We start from the raw sequence: 27,585 nt of genomic DNA on the forward strand, positions 1-27,585 counted from the left end.
GTTTACAATGGGTTAGCGACTTGGATGGGGTGCGTGCGTGAGTGAGTGAGTGAGTGAGTGAGTGAGTGAGTGAGTGAGTGAGTGAGTGAGTGAGTGAGTGAGTGAGTGAGTGAGTGAGTGAGTGAGTGAGTGAGTGAGTGAGTGAGTGAGTGAGTGAGTGAGTGAGTGAGTAGAGTGAGTGAGAGTGAGTGAGAGTGAGTGAGGAGTGAGTGAGGAGTAAGTGAGTGAGTGAGTGAGTGAGTGAGTGAGTGAGTGAGTGAGTGAGTACGTGACAAAGGGTGAGAGGAAAGGAGCAAACGAGCGAGCGTAATTAGATAAATATGTAGCTAGGTAACTAGGTAGCTAAGTAGCTAGATAGCAGTAAGTATGCAAGTAGGTATGTATGTTGGTATGTATGTATGTATGTATGTATAATTAAACTTTACATTTTTTTATTCAAAATTGCAGAAGACGTTTGATTAATGTAAACGAAAGATAGAGAAAATCAAATTGCAATTATTATTATTTTTAAAGTGAAAAGTTAAATAGCGCGCGCGCAACGCGCATCTGTAATGTTCTAGTATTTATAAAATATTACTGTGCTGTCTGGTTTTTTAGCTTCTAATATAGCGATAATTAATTAATTTATTTTTAATTGACGAGTTTAGGTAATCAGAGTATTGCGAGGCCAAGGGGATCAGTGGGATAGTCGGGCAAGAGCACGTGGTGTTACTGCAAGCTTTTCCTTGAACGGAATTGGTTTAGTGCCAGAGGAAACGACGGATTTATATCAAGAAAATGAAGAGCTTAAGGTATTTATATACTTAAGTTCTTATATATTTTTATGTAGCGTATAAACAGGATTGGAAAGTAACGCGTTACTTGTAATTTATTGTTATTACTTATTGCTATTATTGTTATTATACGTTTTCTTTTTTTATAATAATTTTCTGAGACAACAATGTCGTCTTTTACGGTAACGAATTTTATTGTTACTTTTATCAATATTTCAATAATGTACAATGTATATTTTTGGGGAAGAAGAAAAATGCTCATAGCATTTAGGTATCCAGAGTAATGTAGGATAGAAGTGCAATGATGTTTGGATAAACCAACAGCTCAGCGTCGCTTAGTCATTAAAAACCTCTTTTATCTTTTCTTACTATAATTATAAGATACGATCCGCTTGTCACTACAAATGCTTCAAAGCATTTGATTGATCAATTAGAATAAAGAATTTTATGAATTAACTAATCAAAGAACGATGCGTCAAGTGAATCGTATACAAGAAGTTCAGGCATGACCATGGGCATTTTCCAACAAGCGACACAGGAAGACACAGTGGAACACAGTGAATCACTTAATTTTTGTTTAACATTGACAAACAACAAGAATGAAATGATTCACTGTGTTATACTGTGTCTTCTATGTCGCTTGCTGGAAAACGTTTTATAAGTAATCATCAAGACACTTTCTGTCCCTCCTCCCCTCTCGCAGCAGGTGCTTCGATCTAATTCATGATTCACACTATAAAGACTGGAACCAGGAGACTGAACTAAGTCTAACTTTAGCCATTAAAAGTGGGGCGAAAATCTATTAGAAATATGGTACCAAATGGTTGCGCTGGCGATGATAATTCACTGAAAACAATATGAAGTATATCGGCAAACAGTTAATTTAAAGCAACTTTATATTGTGACTTTATTTTGTTATATGCAATTATCGGGATATGAAACTAGATTCTTTTGTTAAGGGTCCTTTGTTAAGCGTTTGATGATAAAATTTTTCTTTCATGTCCTCTCGATAATAGCTAACATGTCTACATATATTTTTTTGCGTAATTATAATCACAGCTATACTCAATTCAACTTTCTCACACCATACTGCGTACAACCCGTACTCATAGTGTAAGAAGAAAAGTTAATTATTGCACATATGGCGGCAGAATGATAAAATTATAACGTCTTCCATTGGCGCAAAAACTCGTTGGCACCAGCAGCACTGACTGCTGAAGCTTATTTCATTGGTAGTAATAGTGAGTGAGTTCTGAGTGCTGAACGTTTCATTAAGAATGCAAAATGCTCTCCGTGCGCACTCCGTGTGCAGTAAAACTGGTCCTGAGTATAGAGGCCGGAATCACTTCAATGTTACATTATTTGAACTATTCACTGCTGTGACAATCGACTTTATGTTTAGCAAATTAATTTTTAGAATCGTCGTTATTGAATGAAGATGAAATGTTATTACTTACAAATGTGAAAAAAAGAAACCAAAAGTTACGGATTATGAAAATATTTTTTTCTATAAATTAAAAAAATTACTGAGTAAGAACGAAATTTGTTTCCTTTAAAGCATTGCAAAATTATTTTTTACATTTTTACAATTATATTTGAAAACAGATGATTATGTATAGGAATTTGTTTTTTTATATTTTTAATAATGTGCTTAATATAATATGTGGTGTGTGTGTGTGTGTGTGTGTGTGTGTGTGTGTGTGTGTGTGTGTGTTGTGTGTATTACAATCAGTGTTGTGTAGTGCATAGATACAAGCACCTAAGTACTGCAACTAGGTACAAATTTATGTACAGAGGTACAGTATTGAGGTACTTCTTTTCTCTGGTACTTATACCTATACCTAGATACAATTTTTTATGTATCGATACCTATATTTAGATACATTTTAATTATACTTTTTAGATAATACTAAATATACATTTAACAAGCGCGAAGCTCGGTAAAAGTGTATTATTTCATATAAATTATATAAATTTTTAAATAATTAGATATATGGTAGATATTTCTAGCACAATGTTTTTTGAATTTGGACAATCGGGCATTGCGAGTTATTTTATTTTAAATTCTCATTGATAGAATGACAGGTTACATCTGTATAGGATCATTATTAGCGCTCCAGATATCTATTGTAATATAGATCCAAGATTGTTTTTTGAAAACGGCTATTATGTCGGATTTTATAGACATTATCTTGTTCAACAAATGATTTTGGAAGGTACTTTTTAATATTGGTTTTACATCGAATAATCCTTCAATTAACATAATGCATAAATGTTAAATAAATTAATGGAATAAAATAACTAATAGCTTTATAAGTGTTATTTCATTTTACTGTATAACATATTAAACTTATTTACATATATGGACAAAAAGGGATACTTAATTTAAATAAATAGTTATTTGAATACTAATAATATATTTTATAAAAAATCAATAATATTTATTTTAAAAAATAATATTTTTTAATTATAGAAAATATTACTTGTTTGAAATGATTATTATTGATTTATTTATCAAATATGTTATTAGTACTATTCAAATAAACATTTATTTGAATCAAGTGTCCTTTTCTGTCAGCGTAGAAATATTTAATATGAATATTTAATATGAATATACGTATTAAAATACATTTAATACGTAAATATTATGTGTGGATACAAGAAATAATAAATGCTTATTTATCATAAATGCTCATTTATTCTGAAATTTTATGTTGATAAATAAAAGTTACTTTTTAATAATAATAATTTAATAATAAATAAAAAAACCTATAACCTAGGTGTTTAATGTTTAAGGTACATTTGAGGTACCTGTATCTAGGTACTTCATTTTTCTAATACCTATACCTTTATCTCGGTACATTTTTTTCAGAGTATCTGTATCTGTACCTAGATACTAAAAATAAAGTATCTTGCACAACCCTGATCATGATAATATTATATACATTATTTATATTATATTTTTGAAACAAATCTTAAAAATATTAATTATCTAAAGAGTTACAATACTTTTAAAGCTTACTCTTTAATTATTATTTTGCAATTATATTTAATTTTTTAGTTTTCCACTCTTTTCTTAAAACTGAGTTTTTAGATATATTCCATTAAGAGTACAAAACTGATGGAGTTTTGTGTTATTCCAACGGAAAACTAAGAGGCACTGAGTGCCAGCGAGTTTTTTCTTATGAAAGACGCTATTAGCCATTAAAATTTGGGTCCAAATGCACACGCGAAATTCGAATACGGAACCAATTACATATAATAAATGTATATTTATAATTAAGATTTATAAGAAAAATGTAAATTTTTTTCTCTCACTCTCTCTTCCTCTCTTTCTTTGTGCATTAATATATACAGAATATAGAAAAAAGTACAAATAAGTATAAATTTCATCCCTTATGCAATGTATTATAGAATAAATTATAAGATATTTTTTTTTAAATATATATGTTATTAGAAAAGAAGAAATATAATATGTACAGAATATGATACGTAATAAACGGGAGCGTCCCAGATGCGTATAGTGTAAAACGGACACCACCAATCAAATTCTATAAATTTATGCTAACTTTAACTAAAGCAGTAATCTCATTGGTGGTGTCCGTTTTACATTGTGCGCATCTGGGACACTACCTCCGCTGACATTCACCGTCCCCAGTGATGCTGTTATCTGCCGCTGGAGCATGATCCATTCCACGATCCGGCATGCCCCTGCCACGGGCCTCCTCGCATAACACGGTGCGTTGAATGTATACCTTCTATATGCAGAAAGGTGCCAACTACATAGCCCTTCTTCACTAATTGTTCCTTGATGAACGATACAGCACAGTGAAGTGCCGTTTTTGTGGAATAAACCGTACAATACGCATCTGATTCGCATGTAGCGGCTGCTGCAATAGAACCACATCGCGTATGTAACGTCAACCAGTCTTTCTAGAGTCTTAAGAAGAAAAGACGTCAGGCTAATCGGACGAAAATCCTTGGCGGAGTTGTAACCTATTATTCCTGCCTTGGGGATGAACACAATTTTTGCATTATTTTTTAAAACTAGTTACAAAAAAATAACGACAATGAATATTTTTTTCAAAAAAATTACACATAACGCGTTATTTTTATAAAAAAATATACAAAATTATAACTTGTAAAATTACTTATAAAGTAAAATCTAATTCTGTATATAACAAAGTTTGATGACATGATCAAATTCGAAAATTTAATTTTTCTACCTGTCTTGAATTTTGTACATTACATCAGGAGGAAATTCAAAAGTTGGCTGCGCGAATTGAATTTATGAAGATAGTGCACATGGAGATGCATAATCGACACATCAAGCCAAAGATGGGCGGTTATTTCAGCACGCACGGTCATATTCATGGGCATCCGTCTGTCGGTCAGAGTCCCATCGCTAAAAGCTCGACAGCCAGCTTTATTCTCAAAGTATGTATCTAAATCATTTTGGTTAAAATGATGAGAATGAGCAAATACAATAGTCAAATTTAGCGTTGAATCTATAGTTTTAGAACTCAAATTAGAATCGAAAATTGCTTGGAATGCTGATACCCCATGTGACCACGGGAGAAGTTAAGATCGGAAACTTGACATGATAGTCTAAGGGAGAATTTACATTTTGGCAGAAAAGCAGAAAAGCAGAAAGCAGAAAAGCAGAAGCCAATTAGAGTTTGTGCTAGTAGCAAACAGTGCACTCTGCTTTTCTGCTTCAGAAACTACTAATCGTTTTCTGCTTTTCTGCTGGTAAATCTCTGTAATTATATTGCTAAATCGGATTTTGCGGGCAAAATTATGTAGGAAATGACTTTTGTTTTCCAAAACGCAAAAAATTAATATTTTGCAGGCCTATGTAATAAATAATGAACAAAGAATAGTTTTAAAACCTATTTATTCATTAAAAAAAATTTTTAGCATGACAAAGTAGAAAATCACTTTAAAGATCGATCGAGATAAATTCCTCATTTTAAAGAATCATGAATAAAAATTATGTAAATTCCTTATTCCTATTTTCTTTTCTCATCTTTTTTAGATGTTTGTTGTACAAACGATAGAAAATAGGATCGCAGATATGCCAAAATTTATGAAAGTCCATATCGTAGATAATTCTCTCGTAATCTTACTCGTATAAGTGCGCTGAAAAAGCGTCTTGGAAAGCAAAAATAAATTGGAATAATTTATTGAGCAGACAGCCGTGGAGAGAGGTGCGACGGCAGCCGCGGCTGCGGCCGTCGAAGACTCGACCTTTCCGTCCGGAAGTCTACATAGAGCGCGAAGATCGGAAATGTTAAGAGAGAGGAAAGCAGAGAGGGAGAAGGAGCGTGAAAAAGAGCGGAACAAGGACAAGGAACAGGAGAGATCGCGATCGAGTGGCGAGAAGGTTTGACTAGTGGTCAATAGCGAGGAGGTAAAGAATTTTGTTTAATCCTACGTGTCACATATCAGATATCGCCTGAGTTAGTCTTCTTGTTTTGTTTATACAATTATCTTTTTTTCAGCAGATATGGTTGTGACAAAGACAGTGTCCTGACGAAAGTAGGAAAACGCGAAGAAATAGGAGAAAAAGAAGAAAAAAGAAATTGGAAATATGCAGGTTGTATTCTTTAAAAGATAGGAGACTACCTGTATTTGTATGAAACGCTATGTAATTAAAACTCATCGTGTTTACTGTCTTCGTGCCGTTGTGATAGTGATATCTTTATATATAATTACTAGATGTATAATATATCTCTTAAAATAAAAACCTTTAATGAGATGCGCGAAAAGCGGAAAGTGACAGCGACGACGAATATTTCGTGTCTCTGTTTATTTTTGTAATAGCAGCTGTCAAGAGAATACAATTCTATTATAAATCAATATTTTGTTCTTTTAATATGGAAAACGCTTGAATACTGTTAACGCAACGGCAAACTGGAAAGAAATTATTTAAGGAAATTATTTAAAGGACAGAGACGTTTTGTATTGAAATCGAACAAAACGATCGAGATAAAATCACGATATTAAGCTGTCACAAAAGCACAAAACCTGCGAGCGAGTTTGCGAGTTGTCGTCGTCGTCTTTAATGATATAGTTCGCTTTCCGCAAGTGCCGCACTACTTCGTTGTGAGAGCATCCGATAAACCTGTAAGAAATGCTTAACTGAGTTATTCTTTTTGTTAAAATCATTTATACACATAACAGTGTATATATAAAATAAAATGCATGTGTCTTTAGATTTAATAATTTTTTTAAATTCAAAGAAATTTATGTTTTGGAATAGTCAAACTAAATATTTAAACTAAAAAATACAATTGTGTTATTTTTTAAATAACTAAATTCAAATAATTTCAAATAATAACATATATGTACATATATTTATAGCTTAACCTTCCGTCTGTACATTTAATTTCACTAACGGTCTGACTTCTTTTTGTCTTGTCTCTTTTTTTTAATGTTAAATATATGCAAAAAATCTGAAAAAATTTCTAATTACTTTTGAGTGATTACATTTTAAATTTTGACAATTATTTTGGTCATTTATTAAAATTTTTTTTATAATAACAATTTAAATTTTCTGAGATTGATAAGAAATGGAATTCCGTAAAAAAATTCATAATTTAATAACAAATTATTGTTAAGAAAAATTCTTTTGAGGTTTTTTAGATTAAAATATGACTTAAAAAAAGTTGTTCTATATGTGTCGGTTGCAAAAAGTATAATTATTTGCATGACTGAATATAAGGTATTTTTCGGGTAATAAAAATACATACAATAAAATGATAATTTTTTTACACAAATCTTTTTTTTATTATAAAAAATTATATTATTAGAAAAAAACTTAGGTATATACAATGTAGAATGATCAAAATTGAAGAAATAATAATATTAACTATGTTTTTGTGCGCAATCTAAATAGAAAATTGTGCGATGATTGTCGCAAATTGGCTCGCCACATACAGTAGGCGAAGAACGGCAAAGAACTTCAAAAAACATTACATAAAATTCTGCAAAATATTCTGCAGAAAAATTTTGAAAGCAAAAACCTTGTACAAAAATCTATAAAAACTGCAGAAATTCATGCACAAAAATATGAAATTTTTTGTGTAGTAATTTTTGCATAATTTTTTCCTACGGGAGAATATTTACGGTATTACTAATTTTAGTTTTAATTACATTATTAGAAAAGAGTTGTAAGTAAACATTAAAGAATATAATAATAGAGGAGAAAAAATTTTTTGATCTAATTCAACCTAAATGATATACCTATATTTTTACAGAATATATGATTAAAATATTGATTACTGTGCATTCATACCAAGTTTATACAAACTATAATATCTACTTTATTACTACTTTTTAGGTGGTATTCGTAGTTTTATCATATATTTATTATTTATATATTAAGATTGTCGTTAGTTTACTGTCACTATATCAATGATTTCTTATATTATAAAGCATTAAAAATGAACTTAAGAGAACTATCTTCAATGTTCAATTGTAAGATTGAACTATTAATATTAAATTTTCATTTCAAAATATTAACTGCTGTGCGCACATAAAAACTGTTATAAAAAAACTGTTGCTCCCTAATATGAGAATGAAATAAAGGAGATTATAATATAAAGCAGATGTTTTTATTATATAAGATGCTTTACACTACAAAATGCATGATGTCCAAACAAAATTATCTTTTTTAAAAAGGTAGAAAAAGACGCTAAGTGTGTGTATGCTCCTAAAAAAACTTTTTGTACAAAATAATGATACCAAAATATTTTGCGCCAACTATAATAATGGATATTTATATGAACCAAAACATTTACTGTATTACTATTCTTTGGCCAGTATTTATAATTAAGATATTGGCTGCTTTGCACTCATATAATCTAATCAGCAAAATAACATTAAAAAAATATTTTTAATAATATTTAAAAAACATTTGAAAAAACATTTTTTAAAATAGTAAAAATAATGAGATAAGTTCATTAAAAAAAAAACATTTTTTGAATAAATATTTTTGTAATATTTAATAAATATTTGCTTTAAAATTAAAAGAAATGTTTTTTTGACATTTGATAAATATCTGTTTTAACATTTAGAAAAATGTTTTTTAAAGATTTATTCTAATGTTAAAAAGATGTTTTTTTAATATTTGAGAAGTATAATCCATGTTTGAAAATTTTCTTTTAATACAAATATTTTAAACATATTAATGTAAGACACACTGGTGTATTAATTGAATTAGTATTTTAGCATTTACCTACAAAAATTAAGATAATTGATTAAAAAAAAATTATAACGATAAATAATACAGGATAAATATTTAGATAAGTAGTGGATAATATGAACATTTTGAATTGCACAAAATATTTTTATTATTATAATTATAATTATTATTATGTACCATTATATACTTATATTTGTTACTTTTCCGTCTTCCGTTACGTCCTCCGTTGTATCCTCGCTTTTGATTTCATTTTCATCATCTGATGTTTGTCACCTCCCATACAGCACCGAAAGATTACAGAAACATTGTAGAAACCTTACATTGAAATATTGTAATATTTCTCTGTTATTTGCAGCCGCGTGTGATGAAAACTTTTGCCGTAAATTTGCTCGAAACTTTTAGAAGACAAAGCAACAGACAATTACTTGTCATAAAATTGTTGTCAAAATTGAAACAATCCTTGCTGTAAAGCTTTCACGATATGTGATTTTAACAGGCCTGGCTAGCTGGATCTTTGTATACATGTGTGTGTATGTATTTTATTGCGTATCATCTTCACGTTCTTTTCTTTACGATCTCTGCACTTATCTTTCAATGTTAAAAACCAATGACTTATGAAGAAATTTATAGTGTTCTCTTTCTATCTTTTTAAATTTCTTTAAGAGAAAATTTATACAAACATTTGCCTTGCATTATTAAATATACCAATTTATATGAAATCATGTAAGAGAGATAAAAAAATTTAATTTTATATTTAAATGTAAATATTTCTGTTATACATATGCACTTATATTTAAATGAAAAGTATTTTTACTTTATAGTACGTACCTATGGCAAATTATACATTTTTATTTTGCTAAAATTTAATTTCTTTACTTCACTTTTTTATGTTTATGAAATCTCCTATTTTAAAAAAGAAATGTTAAATCTATTCCAATCTATTGTTGTTTGACATTATAGCTGATGATGTATTACAACTTTTGATGTGTATCAGCTACATCAATATCTTTTTAAGAGTGAACATTATAAAAATACAAATAAAAGTGAAGTATATTGTAGAATAGGATTGTTCCTGTTGTTATTATTATTTTCTCTTTAATCATTTTTTTTAACCAATTACAGAACAACGAGCGATTGTAACCATATAAGCAATTACTAATTAATTTATTTGTAAAAATTATTTTACTGTCTTATGCAAAAGTATTAGTACATTCAGAATACGCTTTACTTTACAGTGTCGTAGCCCTAGATATATAAGAATTATACGTAAGTTCAATTAAAATTTATTTTTCGAAAAGTGAACAGCGTAGTTCAAGGTATTTATACTGTAAAAATTTTGTATAAAAAACTTTTTGATATGTCATTTAGTTTACGAGATATATCGAGAAAAAGGCAAAAATGTCTCTATTCTTGAAGGGTGGTTTCACCCCTTCAAACCTAGTTTGAAGCCCCTAGGGTTTTTGAGCCCAAGCTAGAAATTTTTTAATTTATGTATTTACTCTTTCTATATTCATGCCAAGTTTCATTAAAAATTAAAATTTTAATACAATAAATAATCAGCATAAAAGGGTATAAATGGTAAATTTAAGAAAATAAATTTTTTTCAAAAAAACAAGCAGCCTAATTAAATAAAGATATTTATACTGTAAAACTTTTACATAAAATATTTTTTTGATATCTCGTTTGATTTACGAAATATATCGAGAAAAGGCAAAAATGTTTTTACTTTTGAAGGATGATTTCACCTCTTTTAAACCGTTTTTGGGTTCAAACGGACAATTTCTAAATTCTATTTACCCTCTCTACATTTATGCCAAGTTTAATTAAAATTAGAATTTACGAATTAGCGAGGTTTCCTTTCAGTTATTACTGCTTCGTTTTATTATTAAGCATTGTTAAAAAAAATAGTTCAAAACTTTTTCGATAATAAAATTAAATTTTGATAAGGAATAAGTTCTATAATTAGTGGAAAGACACACCTTGTACGCGCGCGCGCGCGCGTGTGTGTGTGTGTGTGTGTGTGTGTTGTTAATGCGTCTTGGCATTTTCAATTCTTTGTAAACACATTTATTTATTATTTTAATCGCTGGACGGATACCTAATAAGTTCTCTTATCTCTTTCTCTTTTAACTACTTAAAATACTTTTATAACAAAAAGAGAGAAAGGTATAAAAGGAGGAAACGCTCTGAAGATAATGATTTAAAATGACACAAGGCTGAACCAATAAAAACCAGACGCAATAATGGCGGACCTAATTCGTTCTATATAGTGTAATTATTACAAGCGATGATGCTCCGCCGAGCATACAGAAATGTATAGAATTATGTTTTCATCCATAAGACATTTGAACTCTAAAACTTTTATTAATTTGAAAACATTTTGAAAAAAAATTGGGGTACACATAATTATGTTATGTCTTTTATTTTGTACTTACAGCAATTTGCTTGAATCAATATTAATCATAAAAATCATGCACTTTTTCGTTTCCAATTATTTATTTTGCAAGGTAATATTGCTCTTAAGAGCCAGAAGAAAATTACATAAGGTTGTTTTGGCCTTATTAATGTACTTTTCATACAATTTTTTAAATCGCTATAAAGTCGGAAAATAATGCGTTTTTTCGCAATGAAAGTTTGTTAGTTTTAGTTATAGATTTATATTAAGTATTTGTAGTTACCGCGTTGAATCACTCTTTTTTTTATTAACTATAGATTATTATTATAAAGTTAAAGAACATATTTCGACTGGTGGAAAGTAAAGGCAAGAAATATCATTACGATGATATAAAGTAGTCTCGTCGCGGAGGAGATTGTTCCCGAATTGCACAAATCGCTGCTGCAAATGTGGCAGGATTCAATTACATCACGTCCTGTCTGTGTCATGGAGTTGCCGCACTGGCCATCAATGATGTCCATTTCATCATGATATGGAGTGGAGCACTGACGTATGACAACCCGCTCGCCCATTTCTAAACAAAGATTAATCGTTTAACAACCAATTGGGATTTTCGATCCGTTTAAAAATCTACTTTGTATCAATCCGTACAGCACACGTTGTGCATTGTAGCTACATTGCATCAATATTGCAATGTTGCAAATTGCAGCGCAACGTTATAAAGACATTGTACAAAGATATAAATCCACAATATATTAGCACATTTGTAGCAAATGCTTCAGAAATATTGCAAAATTAAAATGTTATAATTTAATACAATAATACATTTTAATAATAAAATACTTTGATAAAATATTTTTTGCAATATTGGAACTATATATAATCAGATATAAAGTTATACATATTAATATATATTACATATATTATATATAAATATATATAACTTATATGTATAATATGTATAACTGTATATCCCACGTAACACAAAAATTGCAGTTACATCACAGCAATGTTGCAACAACATTGTAATCTTGCAGCAATATTGCTACAATGTAATTGCAATTTTTGTGCTATGTGGGATTATACATATTATTGTATATATATAACTTTATATCTGATTATATATATATAATCTACATATAATATACATATATAATTTATATATAATTTATATATACAATTATATATGATTAAATATGATTATATATAATTAGACATAATTGTATGGAATTATATGTATATGAAGTCATATATGGAACCATGCATAATTATATACAAACCATTTTTTAATGGAATAAAACAAAAATATTCTTACATGTAACGTTTGACAAATACAACAACAATAGCTGCATTCAACGGAAAAAATAGCAACTGTTGAGAAATGTTTAACTACGATTGGTTCTTGTTTTTAGTTGCTGTCGGATCTAAATGTATAAAGCAAGCACACGAAAGAATTTTATAATAGTTGCAAAGTTGTTTTTCTTACTGAACGCAATCAATGTATTATTACAAATTTACTACATTGCAATGTTGCTATGATATTTCGTTGCAATGTTTTAAAAAGTGAACATTTTATTGTTGCTGCAATCCAACAGCAATGATGCATTAACATTATGCAGTATAATGGCAATATTGCACTATTGCGGTGAAAGATTATTACGATGTGGATGCAATCTTTCAGTGCTGTACGAGAAGATAAAATTCTATTTACATTTTTTTTTTCGTATTTTTCATTCTATTTAAATTGTCCAATACAACAAAACATTCGAAAAATCAGATATATAAAATATATATGTAATATATATTTATATATTAATATAAACAAATATATATTCGATAACACACATATATCTAAAATCAGGATATAAGATATTCTTTAAGAGTACTTATACAACACGGACCTCCTAAAGACATCAATAGAATGCATACATCTTAAAGATGTTTATGCATGCGTCTAATGATTGCCAGAATGTCCTTTAGCTATCCAAAGTGATATATAAACTATATAGTAATATATGTATAAAAATATAGGTATCTATACAGAGCATAGAAAGATTGCAAAAACATTGCAATAACGATAAAATGTCCACTTAAAGAAATGTTTGCAATACAATATTGCAGCAATATGTTACAATACAACTATATGTTTACTAATAATATAATTTTAGCTTACATAATTAAAGAAATAACTTTGAATTTAAAATCTAATGAACAACACTATGATAAATATAATCGTGAAATTCCGACTAAAAATATTAATTATTAATAAAATTATATTAATTGTTAAGAAATATATATAAAAAATATATAAAATATTATATAAAATTACAAGTAGAATTCTATTCTGAAATCTATGATTTATAGATCACTCAAGAACAATCTGAAATTAGTAATCTCATCATTATCGTGATTTGTGATTGGCAAATACTCGAATGCGTTTCTTTTGCGTTCTATTCCTTTGTCCTGTACAGGAAACGATAAAGACAGATGAAAAGTTCTCGGAAAGTCCTTCAGCAGCACGGCACAATCATTTCGGGGTCATCTTTACCCGTGCGCCAACAAGCGTAAAACTCAGCGTCGATTTAATAGCGCAATTATTATTGTCGCTTACGTAATTTTTGCGTTCATGTGGCAATCGCGCTCGCTATTTCACGCACGCTGCCTCGTCACGCTAGAATTCCATTGAATTGAAGGAATTCGATGTGCGATTAGTACATTCGATTTGCCGTGAAGTCATGCAATGACAAACTTAGCAAGGCGTTGACAACACATGCGCGCAAAAGAGAAACAAGAGAGGCGTATGTTACCCTGGCCCAAAATTAATCACAAGCTCATGGCTTGGCGTAATGTCATTTTTTCTCGTAGGCGCGGCACCGGCCTTGTTTTAACGTCCAATTATTATCGTTATTTATATGCGCGTCGACGTGACTCAATCGTGACGCGTATTACCGTGGGCGTTGTCGCGGCATAGTCGTGGAAGGAAAAAGATGTAATGCATTAAAAAGATACAATTTAAAAAACGCTACTTCGCAATGCGTCATTTTCTTAATAAATGAACACTTCGAGATATTAATGCATTATACATTCAGTACAATCTTAATTTTACTGCTAAGAAAAATGACTGAATTTACTTTTTATAAATATGCTTATTTTTAATAATAATTTTTAATAATAAAAAATATTCTCTTGGTAATATACTTATAATATTATACATTCATCACGAATTTAAAAAAATCTTATATGTACTAAAAAGAAGTATGAACCTCGTTTTAGTACATTATAATAAGATTTAAAAAAATTGTTTAACAATATTGGAAAATTTCATCAAAAAGTCAGAATAATAAACAAATTGATTTTTTTAAATTTAATATTAATCATTTATTTAAGTATATATTAAATTATTCAGAACATATTTTGAATAAATTTGATACTTGTGACAAACTTATTATTTGCTGTTATTTAAAATATTTAGAACAAATAATATTTTTACTCAATTTAAGTAATTGTAAATAATATAAATAGTAAGTATTTTTTTCTATGTGTACGCGTGGCGTAAATCCCACGTTTGTGGATCAAAATTTTTCTGCCATTACGATCAGACGACAGTTTTTTTTATCTTATCATGTATAGTATGTATACGTTACCACTGAAAAACTAACGCATATGTGAAGCAAGTGAACATTAAAATGCGAGGAAACACTTGAGTGTTATCTTCTGAATAATTTGAATATTGTCGATATTCATATTTCCATATAACATAAATCTTCAAGGAGCGACTTAATGACTTTTATAGAACATCAAAAAGACAGCTATTCACTCTAAGAATATATAGAACAAAATATACTGTATAAGTTTTATTAACTTTAGAAAACTAACATGAATTTGCTTACTTTCAAAGACAAAAGTAGGATAATACAATATCTCAAACTTCTTGAGTGTCTTAATCCTTTCTGTCAGTAATTAATAATTAAGTAATGCATTTTCCTCATTTAATATTCAGATAAGCGGTGACGTATATAACATGTTTTTATGTTGTTTATTATGATGTATAATAACATGTTGTTTATTGTCAGAAAAATATTGATATTGGTAAATTCATTTAAAACAAAAAAACGAACAAAATGTACAAACAAAATGTACAAAAATGGCTGTAATTTCTTTAAAAACAAAGCGAAGTTAAAAATTTAAACGCCATTTTAAAGGGGAATGAATGCACTTTAAGATCATTTTAATATTCTTTTGAAAAAGTATTTGTTTGAAGAAACGTTGCAAATTTTCAAAAAGTGGTAAATGGAAAATTAACAAACAAAGTAAAATGCACGTTTGTATTTTAATAAACTTCTGCGTTTATAAACGTTTATTATAACTTTTTAATGACAAAACAAAGGGTAACAAACGGTTACAAAAGTGCAATTTCGTGGTATTTACATCAAATTTTTTCTTGTACTGTGTTATCTGTAAAGACAAATTTATATCTTGGATATCTTACAGAAAAGTAAAAAACAGAAAGGTAGAAAAACAATCAGGACTGGCATTCGTAGTAGCATTCTGTTTTTCACTTTTATCATTAACGCCCTGAAAAATGACGTGATTCAGGAGCGTAGTTTAAATTTCATTTAAGTTATCAAAGAACTCCACATTTGTCTTAAATTCAAGATGCATTACATTGTAAAATTAAAAAAGTATAGAAATTATCATGATTACTGAATAAATACATTTAGGAAATCTTTTTTAATTTACAAAATATATCAAAATATTATTTGTTAATTGAACAAATAAATCTTACCTCGTTTGACGATTTTGCGGCAAATAGGTTTCGAAGAGCCGTAGGGACCTGGATCGCAAGTTCTTATATGGAACGCAGCATTATGATCTGAAGTATTCATCGGATCTTTACACATGGTATTTACATTAGAAGCACATACCCAGCATCGTAAGGCAGAACCTGAACACAAATAACAAATAGAAATAAGAAATAGAAAATAGAAAATTCACGAAATATAACATAATTTATTGAGTATCAAGATATTTAAATATAAATGCCCATACTTTGGTGTAAATGTACAAAAAAAAATTTTGAGCACACCATGAATAATTGCCATAAAAGATACATGTAAAATTATTATATTTACCTATATATTTTATCTGTAATATGTGTTCTATAAATGTGCTCTTTAATTTCTAAGACAAAAATTGTATAATTATTCAAGTAGTAATGCCAATTTTAAAAAATTAAAAAAGTTTTAAGTACATTCGGGACAATATTATATTTATTTTGTACTATTATAGCAGCAGCAATATAGATTTTTTATATAAGTAATGCAAAACAGTGAATTATGAAAAATTATTTTTCAAAACATTATTAATACGATTAAATAAAAGTTTTTTTACAATAAAACTGTTGTGTATATATAAATGTATATATATAAATTATTTCTTTATATTTAAATTTCAACAATTGAGATTTGTTGAGACAAATCGACAGCTGTTCTACGTATAAGGAATAATTTTACATTAAATCATTTTTTACTATTAATTGCAAAAAATTTACCCTATTTACAAGAATATTGATTTAATAGTAAAATTGAAATTTTTATGTTCAGAGATTTTGTTTAGTTCTTTTAGTAATTTCCAATTTTTTATTTAAGATTCAATTTAACTCTTGAGCATTACGGATTGATCGAGACACACGTCAAGCATATATTAAAATATCTCATCTCTTGCATTCACAATAACAAATTTGACATCACTTTTTAACTTGTATTTTACTAATTTAACAACGAAGTTACCACAATTTGAACTATAGACAACAACTATTTTCGTGTAAAAACAAGAATCAGTTATGTACTCTACATCTATTTTTACCGACCAATTTTTATACTATCTGACTATAATTACCGAATCTTTTTGTAATCCGTTGAACTGTGATGTAACTGTTTTATGAATCAACTTCTTTGTTTCTTTAATTTATTCATTTGTAATGTTTTAATTTATTTTATATGTATGTAAAATTACTGCTAAGGAAGACTAAGTAACTCAAAACGTACAGTTTATTATTAATTTACATAATAATAATAAATTCTACTAAATTTTTACACTTTTATTTGCTCGTTTTTTACCTCTATTTTTTTATTGTTTTTGAATTATACGAGGCATGTTTTAATTTTTTCTTTAATTTTATCTATTTTAGGAAAATATGAGGAAATAAAATACATAATTAAATAAAACATGCAAAATAAATGTTGAATCAATTGTAACAAAAATTTTAACTTTTCGCTTTTTTACCTAAGTGTCAGCAATGATAAATTTATTTTATATACAATAATTACCAAAAATTTGTTAAATATAAAAAAATTTGTATGTAATTTTATTAATACATATATATTTGTAAAACATTACTTTTGCATACAATTCTTAATCAAATTATGAAACTAATCCAAAAAGATATGAATGTTAAGGAATACATGTAATTTACTGGACGCTTGCGTCTAAATAAATTACATAATACATATTTGCGCTAAGATATGTGATAGAGCTATACCTTATTAAAAAAAAATATCGTTTACGCTCAAGATATGCACAAAATGTAAATTTGCGGAAATATATCTAAATTAAAATCAAACACGGAAAAGATATCTGCGCAATTCTATAAAGGAAAACAGGTGCGGGTATGATTAAGAAGTGATGTAATGCTGAGTAACTGTGAATATTAACAGCACGCTAGTTCTCTACACAATCAGATTGTCATTGTAAAAATGTATTGAAGCGCAACGCAGTAATTTGAAAAGTCATAAAATAAAAAGGATTATATATATATATTTTTTTTTCTAGTTTCCCACACAGCAAAATTGATCCCGGGATCATCTCGATTTTATCCCATTTTTGTCCTGGCAAGATAAAACGTCTTATGGTTGTCCATAGGAGCTCTCAGTAAGAGCTCTCGTCCTGCTCAAGATCAATGCGGGACGGTTTAAAGATATCCCGTTGTAACAGCAAATAGACGAGCAAAGCGTACTCTCCAGAGGACATCCATAAGAGCTCTCAATAAGATCTCGTTCTGCTCAAGATCAATGCGGGACGGTTTAAAGATATCCCGTTGTAACAACGAATAGACGAGCAAAGCGTACTCTCCAGAGGATATCCATAAGAGCTCTCAATGAGATCTCGTCCTATTCAAGATCAATGCGGGACGGTTTAAAGATATCCCGTTGTAACAGCAAATAGACGAGCAAAGCGTACTCTCCAGAGGACATCCATAAGAGCTCTCAATAAGATCTCGTTCTGCTCAAGATCAATGCGGGACGGTTTAAAGATATCCCGTTGTAACAACGAATAGACGAGCAAAGCGTACTCTCCAGAGGACATCCATAAGAGCTCTCAGTAAAATCTCGTCCTATTCAAGATCAATGCGGAATGGTTTAAAGATATCCCGTTGTAACAACGAATAGACGAGCAAAGCGTACTCTCCAGAGGACATCCATAAGAGCTCTCAATAAGATCTCGTTCTGCTCAAGATCAATGCGGAATGGTTTAAAGATATCCCGTTGTAACAACGAATAAACGAGCAAAGCGTACTCTCCAGAGGACATCCATAAGAGCTCTCAGTAAAATCTCGTCCTACGCAAGATCAATGCGGGACGGTTTAAAGATATCCCGTTGTAACAGCGAATAGACGAGCAAAGCGTACTCTCCAGAGGACATCCATAAGAGCTCTCAGTAAAATCTCGTCCTACGCAAAATCAATGCGGGACGGTTTAAAGATATCCCGTTGTAACAGCGAAAGATGAGCAAAGCGTACTCTCCAGAGCACATCCATAGGAGCTCTTAATAAGATCTCGTCCTACTCAATGCGGGATGGTTTAAAGATATCCCGTTGTAACAGGGAATAGACGAGCAAAGCGTACTCTCCAGAGGACATCCGTAGGAGCTCTCAGTAAAATCTCGTCCTACTCAAGCTCAATGCGGGACGATTAAAAGATATCCCATTGTAACAGGGAATAGAGCAAAGCGTACTCTCCAGAGGACATCCGTAGGAGTTCTCAGTAAGATCTCGTCCTACTCAAGCTCAATGCGGGACGGTTTAAAAATATCCCGTTGTAACAGCAAATAGACGAGCAAAGCGTACTCTCCAGAGGACGTCCATAGGAGCTCTCAGGAACATAAAAATGTGACAATTACGACAATATTACACTTATTGAAACAATATATTAACAATATTAAAAATTATAAAAAATGACATCTAGTTCTTATTTTTTTTATTTTATTTTACCCAAACAGAGCAAACACAGATCTTTTTATAAGTTTTCATCATATTTCACATCTTATTTCGCATACGTAAAATTAATAAAAAACTGTAAAACTTTATATTTATTTATAAAAAAAAAATTGTAAGTTAACTATACATGTTTCATCCTTCTTACAACATCTATTAAAATGATTTATAAAAAATAATATGTAATGATAAACATGAAGTATTCATGGATCATCACGAAGCGTTAGATGCGTACGATCTTCAAAGTCAAGCAACGTCGGCGATGGTTCGCACTTGGATGGGTGACCGTTTTTTCCGGATGCAGAATTAAGCAAGATCTCCATAAGACATCGAGAGGACATTGAAATTTACATCTATAGTACATCCTTGGGACATCATGCTAGTTATCCCGCGATTGTCACGAGATCGTCTCATGGGATGCCTATAGGATCATAAATGTCCGCTTTTTTTTATCGCAGTAGGCCGATCTTGTTGACGTCCTAAAAACGTCAGCAAGATCGTCCTACTGCGGTAAAGGCAGTGGACATTTTTTATCGTATGGGCATCCCATGAGACGATCTCGTTACAATCGCGGGATAACTAGCGTGATGTCCCAAGGATGTACTATGGATGTAAATTTCAATATCCTCTTGATGTCTTATGGAGATCTTGGGCTATCGTAGGGACGTCTTTAGGACGTCAGCAAGATCGTCCTACTGCGGTAAAGACAGTAGACATTTTTTATCCTATGGGCATCCCATGAGACAATCTCGTTATAATCGCGGGATAACTAGCGCGATGTCTCAAGGACGTACTATGGATGTAAATTTGTTGTCTGGGTTTATATATATATATATATATATATATATTATTGAGAATATTTTTTTATTGTTTACATACATTCCTTAAAAAATATATTTATTTATTTATTTATATTTCTTGATTATATATAATATATAATCAAGAAATATATATAAATAAATGTATTTTTTAAGGAATGTATGTACATCTTTTGTGATCTTATTTATACACATATACATACGTATACCTAAACACAAAACAATGGAAAAATGTTCTTAGTAATATTGCATTAATATAAAAATTTTGCATGTATTAAACATACAAAGTTTTACATAAAATTAAATGTTTGATTTTTCCTTCCCTAAAAACTAGCAAAAATATCGAAATGTCACAAAGAAGATATAAAGACTGGTTTCTTATCGAAACAATTAAATAAAAGAGTTAGTGTATTTTTGCTAATTATAAGTCGCAGGAGTAAATATTTTATACATTTTATATATAACAATAAAATTACATAATTTTTTTATATTAACAATTTTTTTTATAATTATTGTGTATAAGATCAATTCTCGTTGCTGACATTTAAGAAAAAGCGGAAAGTATTTTTAATAATTCTTCTAATAAGTTCTTTAAGTATATTAACATACATTTAATTATATTGATCCACAATGCTACTTACACATAAACATTTTTTAATATCTTTCCAAAATTTACAATTGCAGATTATCGAATATATCAAGTGACGTTTTTATTACTGTTGATTGTTATATTTAAAGAGAATTAAATAAATCATGAACATTTCATACTTTCATACAAAAATAATATGGTAAAACTTTATTTTCTTAATTTTAAAATGTTCAAGATTTATTTTTTCATATAAATATAGTTTTTTATTTTTCATATATTTTGTTTGTAATTAAATTATTAAAAATTATCAATAAAGATTTAAACTATTTTAGAATAGTATGTATATTATGTAACGACTGCGAAAAGTTGGTTATTGTCTACAAATGCGGGGAATGGACGCACGAGTTGAAGACAATTAATGAACAAAATAATCAGATCATTTACTTAATTTATTTTTTATTACATTTACTTTTCAGATCATTTTAAAGTTAATGGAGAAAGTTCCTCCAGGAAAAAATATATGAGACAAAAGTCCTTTTGACATATAATTTCAATTTGTAATCAAAAATACGTTTTATATTTTGAAAATGTAACATCTGCTCTGAATAGTCTATTTCCAATCAAAAAATGTGAGAGCATGAAATGTTCACGAATTATTCAATTCTCTTTAAGTATAACATCACAATAATAAAAGCGGGCGTAAAATAATGGTCGCGCGCGCGTAAAATTATAGGTCGTTTAAGATTAAAATAATTGTTATTAATTTGTATAGATTAAAAAAACATTTCAAGATGCAAAAAACATTTTAAACAGTTAATGTAAGTGGTAAATATTATAATTTTGAAGAAGATTATTATATATTCAATAATCTGCAATTGTTGAATTTTTGAAAGATATTTAAAAATATTCATAGAACGTTTTATAGATGTCTTCGAGAGACCTATGCTGTATGGAAAAGTTCGCGACAGAGCGACTTCATAGACTTGTCAGATAGTGGAGAACGAAAGATAGTGGAAAATACTGTTACTTTTTCAAGTCTTAATTTTGTGAACTCACCTGAAGTTACGAAAAGGGCTAATCCGAAAATGATTGTTATTATGCGCACGGCAGAAACCATTCTGAATATCAATACTGTCGCGCTGAATCCGTTAAAAATCAACTCTGCCGTGTAAGAGTTGCCGTGGAGAAAATTTTTTCTCGATAATTATAACGTTCTTAAAAATAATTGTTTGTCTTGTCGTGTAATCAAGATGATTGTCGTTTTGGTACAACCGATGCGAAACGTGTCTAGTACGATACTGAGAAACCAACACCCTCTTTGTCAAGAGTACTCCTCATTCTCTCCGTCTGTCTTCCTCTCATATCTTCTCTCTTGTTCCTACCGTTAGCCACTGATTATTACGTTTCTCTTTTCACCTTTTACATGAAATTCTTTTCACAAGTACATAAAATTTGTGTGCGTGTATCACAAAATATATGTGTATTAAATGTAAATATATTGTATATTTAACACTTTCTTGCCAGTTACGTATTTTTTAATTTATTTGTAATCAATCTTCTCGTTGATAAAAATACATTGCAAGTGTTGAAATTCAAAAAATATATATAAACTCTGATAATAATTTAAATATAATTTTGATAATGTAAAAATTTTAATGAATGTAATAATATGTGTGCGCGCGCGCGCGCGCGCGCGCGCGTGTGTGTGTGTGTGTGCAAATTTAAAAGATTTTTTAAACATATATAAAATTAAAAAAAAATTTTTTTAAGTACACACACACACACACAATTGCTTATATAGAGGAGATTATAATATGACCATCTATTTACCATACACTTTATACAATAACTTTATTAATAATTAATATTTTAAAATAAAACTTAACGGTTATAATTCATTAAAATGTTGTTCATTAGATTTTAGATTCAAAGTGAAATATTTACCATATATTTACATATTATTTATACAAATGTAACGACATTGCATAATGAATCGAAGAGAAAAAGAGATGGTAATATGGCCACTATATGAAAATAAATTTACAAAATTGGTTTTGTTTAAAAAAGTCACGAAGTATTGTTACAAAATTATATATTTATATAAAATAAATTAAGTTAAAAAACAACTGTAGCATAATTGTGAAGAGAAGTAAAGGTGAATAAACTTATTTAATAAAAATAAGATTTTTTAAGTTTATACGTAACCTCTTCCTTCTGCCGTGTTAATAATTTATATATGTCACGAATTATTTGTTAACAATAGAACGACAAACGATTTATGAAGGAATTTTTTCGATATGAAGACGATTAAAAGTGACCATATTATTTACTAGCATTACGCTAGGTAGCTATGTTAACAAAATTCTATTGTTTATTTTTGTATAACTCGAACTGTGTACAGTCGAATAAAAAGTTAAATAACAAAAAAGTACTGAAGTATACATACATTTGCGTGATAATACGTTTAAATTTGAAAAAGGAATAAGGAAGTATATGTAGTTAAATATGAAAATGTACCTCATAAAAGTTTCGAAATGATCAAAACTAAAAATGCCTTATAACAAACGTTGTCTATTGTGTATTGTCATATTAGCGTCACTTCGTAACGGCAGGTTGCTAAACAAATGATTCCATAAGTAATTATTAGAATTCGTTTGCTAGTAACGGACATAATATGAATAGTTGTACTGTCTACAGTGACTGAAGTATCATTTCCTTTATTCAAGTATGCAACTCCTACTTACGATTGCAACAAACTAAGAATAACATTATTTTTAGAAAAAAAGATTGTAGTATAGAGGGCAAAAAATTGTACAATCGTTTAGTTGCAAAAATGAAAAAGCAGCAATGAAAGTATATTATATGATGAGTATTTACGTATTTTTGGAGCAGGTAGAACAATTTAGTTGAATTGAAATTACTGTAATTCAGGAACTGATAAGTTAGAACTTTGACCATAATAATATCTACAATTTCCAACGATTTATTTGTAAGAATATTCTTTATCATACATCTGATTATCTTGGAATGTATAAGCGTAATAATAGCGTTGTTAGACTAAATAAGGGTGATTTTGTAGGTAAGTATTAAACATACATTACGTATTTCAATTGAAACTGGTACTAATACACAAAAATATACTATTATAAGACAAACTTATTAATTCATTGACGATAAATTATGTGAATATCAGCTTGTATATTATTTTTTAGTTATTCATATGCACCATGTTTGACGAATGTCATAGTAACATGCTGTCCCACAGATATTTTAGAAAAATGTATTGTAATTTCTTACAATAATCATTATTATTATATAATACCTATTGTTACTAAATTAGAAACTGATTAAAAATAACGATAAAAATTTTTTATATGTATTATTCATTTATTATTAGTTGTCTTAACAACATTGAAATTAATAGCTACATCTACGTCAATACTCAAAATTATTTGACAATAACTTTCAAAATAAAGGTTACACTAAATTATTTGAGAGTTACAATAAAAATTATAATCGATACTTAATTATTTAACGGTTACATCGAAAATCACACCCAAAATAAAGATTACGCTAAACTATTTGAGGATAACACTCAACCTACATTCAATTATTTAACGGTAACATCAAAAATCACACCCAAAATAAAAGTCACACTAAACTATTTGAGGATAACACTCAACTTAGACTTAATTATTTAACATTAACACCGAAAATCACACTCAAAATGAAAATTACTGAACTATTTAAGGATAACACGTAAAATGTTATCAAAATTGATAGTAAACTTTCAATTGACATCCAAGTTCACGGTTAACACCAAAAATTTTTGTATATTTTTCATAAGGGTGCTACCTGGGATAGTCATAAAAACGTTAAAATGTCGTCTTTATTGTGATGACATTAGATTATTATTTTAACGTCATTAAGTCGTCAATTAGTGACATTAATAATAGTCAGGAAATGACCAAAATTTGACGTCAAAATGACTTGTGTTTGCTATCTGGGTAGTTTAATATTTGACAACGATTCGACGGTAACAAATCCTCTCCATCTTTATTTTTTTAAAAATAGGAAATAAACATGCAAGCTTATTGGTTTTAAAGTTAATTTTGCTTAAATGTCTGATTGTGAGATTTGTAGACGGAAGGATTGAATTAAAAAAAATTGATTTTTTTACTTCTTAAATAATAAAAAATACTGTTTTAATGTACCCAAACAAGCTACAAGTTTCTGATTGTAAATACTCAACATCCTTTTCGGTAAAGCTAACAATAAACTTCATTTTGTATTGAAAACACATGTACATCAAATACATGAATAAACGGCGCGGAAACGATTATCAAGAGGGCCAGGTCAAATACCAGAGTCAAGTTGGTAATTACATTAGTTCAGCAGGATTAAATGCTTCCTTGACCCTTCTTAACGAGTCAGCAGAACACAATTTGTAATGTCAACTTAAATGTTTCGGAAATTGTTTAGAAATATGCAAAAGTGAAAATTCAAGAAGAAAGAATTTTCTTTTAACTAAATATTTACTTTTTTCTTTAGTAGAAAGTTAATTATTTAAGGGGACATTTTACTTTCTCGGACTAAAATTTACGTATTTTTTTAAGGAGTTGTAACTTGAAGAAAAAAACATCGATAAAATTTTTTTAATATAAATTCGACATCTTAGAATATTTGCGTTTGCATAAAAATTCACAAAATGGCGGCTTCTCAAAAGAATTTTTGATAGCTTAACTTTGAGAGGCGCCATTTTGCGAATTTATGCGCAAACACAAATATCTTAGTTTGCCTTATAGCTGTACACAAGATATTTGTAACATTTTTTTTATACGCTTTAATCGACCGAAATTGTGCCCGCCATAAAAATGATTTTTTCCAAAGTGCTGCAGAAATGTGCAAAAATCACAATTAAAATGGCAATAAAAATTAAAAAAAAAAATTATTTGTATACTCTAAGCTCTAAGGTGTCAAAAAAATTTATGTAAAAAATATTTTTATCGATGTTTTTTTTAAGTTACAACTTTTTAAAAAATTATGTAAATTTTAGGCCGAGAAAGTAGAATGTCCTTTTAATTTATTTTTTAGTAAAAAAGTTGATCCCGAGAAAAATGGATATTAATATGATCAGATGTAAAAATATATAATTAGATACGAAAAGATCTTCTAATAATATGTGCATTTTATATGATCATAAATAATTAAATCCGAAATTTGGTATGATATACACATAATCATAAAAATACATTAAATAGTGGTTTTATGAAATACAGAGAAACTTTGAAATAATCTTTTAAAATCTAATGGTAAATTATTTATTATTGTATAAAATTGTTTATCACAACTTTTTTTTCTAAAATGTAAAAACCTTATAACTAAAGTGTGGATGTTCGTGCACGATTCCGTATCACGCGTGGAGAACATCATATTCGGATAGATTGGATGCAGTCGGCGAGAAATCTTGCTATCTCACGTCTGCGAACACTCAACTTATTCGCACATTGTTCTCCGCGCGTGATACGGAATCATGCACGAACATCCGCACAAACGCTCTACTTATAACATCTTTTTTAGATTCTAATAACAAAGATTTGAATGACAACGATCCACCATTCATGGTACAATGCAAACCTTGTCCACTACATTTAAAAAATTGTGGTGTGTATAAAATTAATTAATCTGTAATATATTTTTTATATTAAAATTATTATTTAATAAAATAATAAATTTATTTTTGAATTTACATACATGTTCGACAATTGATTGATAAATGTATTAAACGTAAATTTTTCAAGAAAAATACTTTAAAGAAATCATTCGCCAATAAAATATATTAAAAACAAATATGGCAACATATGCCGGTTACCAGATTGAGCTATTTATTGCTAATTGGGCTATCTAAAACGATCTTATGCGGTATAAATTTTTGAAATGCGATTTTCCACATTTTATGCTAATTCCTAAGCAAAAATTTTTAATATTTTTAAGATTTAAATTTTTAATAAACCTTGATAGTTTTTGGCACTACAAGGTTTGCAATATTGCATTGTTATGGCTGTATTCAGCGGAGAAAAAAGTTGCTCTTAATAAGCCTGTTCTTTTCAGCTGCACGCTGAACTTGTGCAATAAGTTAGAATGAGAAAACATATATTTGTCTCACTTTAACTTATTGCACTAGTTCAACAGCTAGTGCAGCTAAAATTAACAGGCCTAGTGAGTGCATAGTGACTTTTAATTACAATTAATTTCTACATTATTCTGAGTTGTTTTCTTCGCTGAACGCCTATTGGCTAAAGCATACATTGAAGCATGTATGATCCTTCTTTAACCGTTTGTGGTAGTTTGTAGTTACAAGTTCGTTACAAGTTTTAACAGATAATTTAAGTTCGTAATGTGTAATGTGATTATGGTGGCTGTGTTTCAAAATTGCTATCAGTACTGAAAGTTTATAGTTTCTGTTACGTGTACTATAGATTTTCAGTACTAATAGCAATTTTGAAACACAGCTAGTGTAATGATGGGT

General features: G+C 29.0%; 2 protein-coding genes across 4 annotated transcripts; one reads left to right on the top strand and one right to left on the bottom strand.

The window, feature by feature from the left end:
• Positions 1 to 647: 647 nt before the first annotated feature.
• LOC118648729 (probable G-protein coupled receptor CG31760) lies at positions 648 to 8,382 on the top strand (the record flags this gene model as incomplete). Of its 3 annotated transcripts, none has more annotated exon segments than XM_036295119.1 (4): positions 648 to 791; positions 5,028 to 5,210; positions 5,965 to 6,186; positions 6,278 to 8,382. In XM_036295119.1, coding segments are annotated over 3 exon segments (528 nt in total), but the record flags the coding sequence as incomplete, so codon positions are not given.
• Positions 8,383 to 11,459: 3,077 nt separating this feature from the next.
• Positions 11,460 to 22,368, bottom strand: LOC105837244. The gene is made up of 3 exons (XM_012681834.3): positions 22,113 to 22,368; positions 16,164 to 16,322; positions 11,460 to 11,951 (listed from the first exon to the last, which is right to left on the bottom strand). The coding sequence occupies exons 1-3, from the start codon at positions 22,171 to 22,173 to the stop codon at positions 11,710 to 11,712; spliced, it is 462 nt and encodes a 153-aa protein (XP_012537288.1). The 5' UTR covers positions 22,174 to 22,368; the 3' UTR covers positions 11,460 to 11,709.
• Positions 22,369 to 27,585: the final 5,217 nt, after the last annotated feature.

The sequence above is a fragment of the Monomorium pharaonis genome, unplaced genomic scaffold (assembly GCF_013373865.1).
Source record: "Monomorium pharaonis isolate MP-MQ-018 unplaced genomic scaffold, ASM1337386v2 scaffold_633, whole genome shotgun sequence".
NCBI classification, from domain to species: domain Eukaryota; kingdom Metazoa; phylum Arthropoda; class Insecta; order Hymenoptera; family Formicidae; genus Monomorium; species Monomorium pharaonis.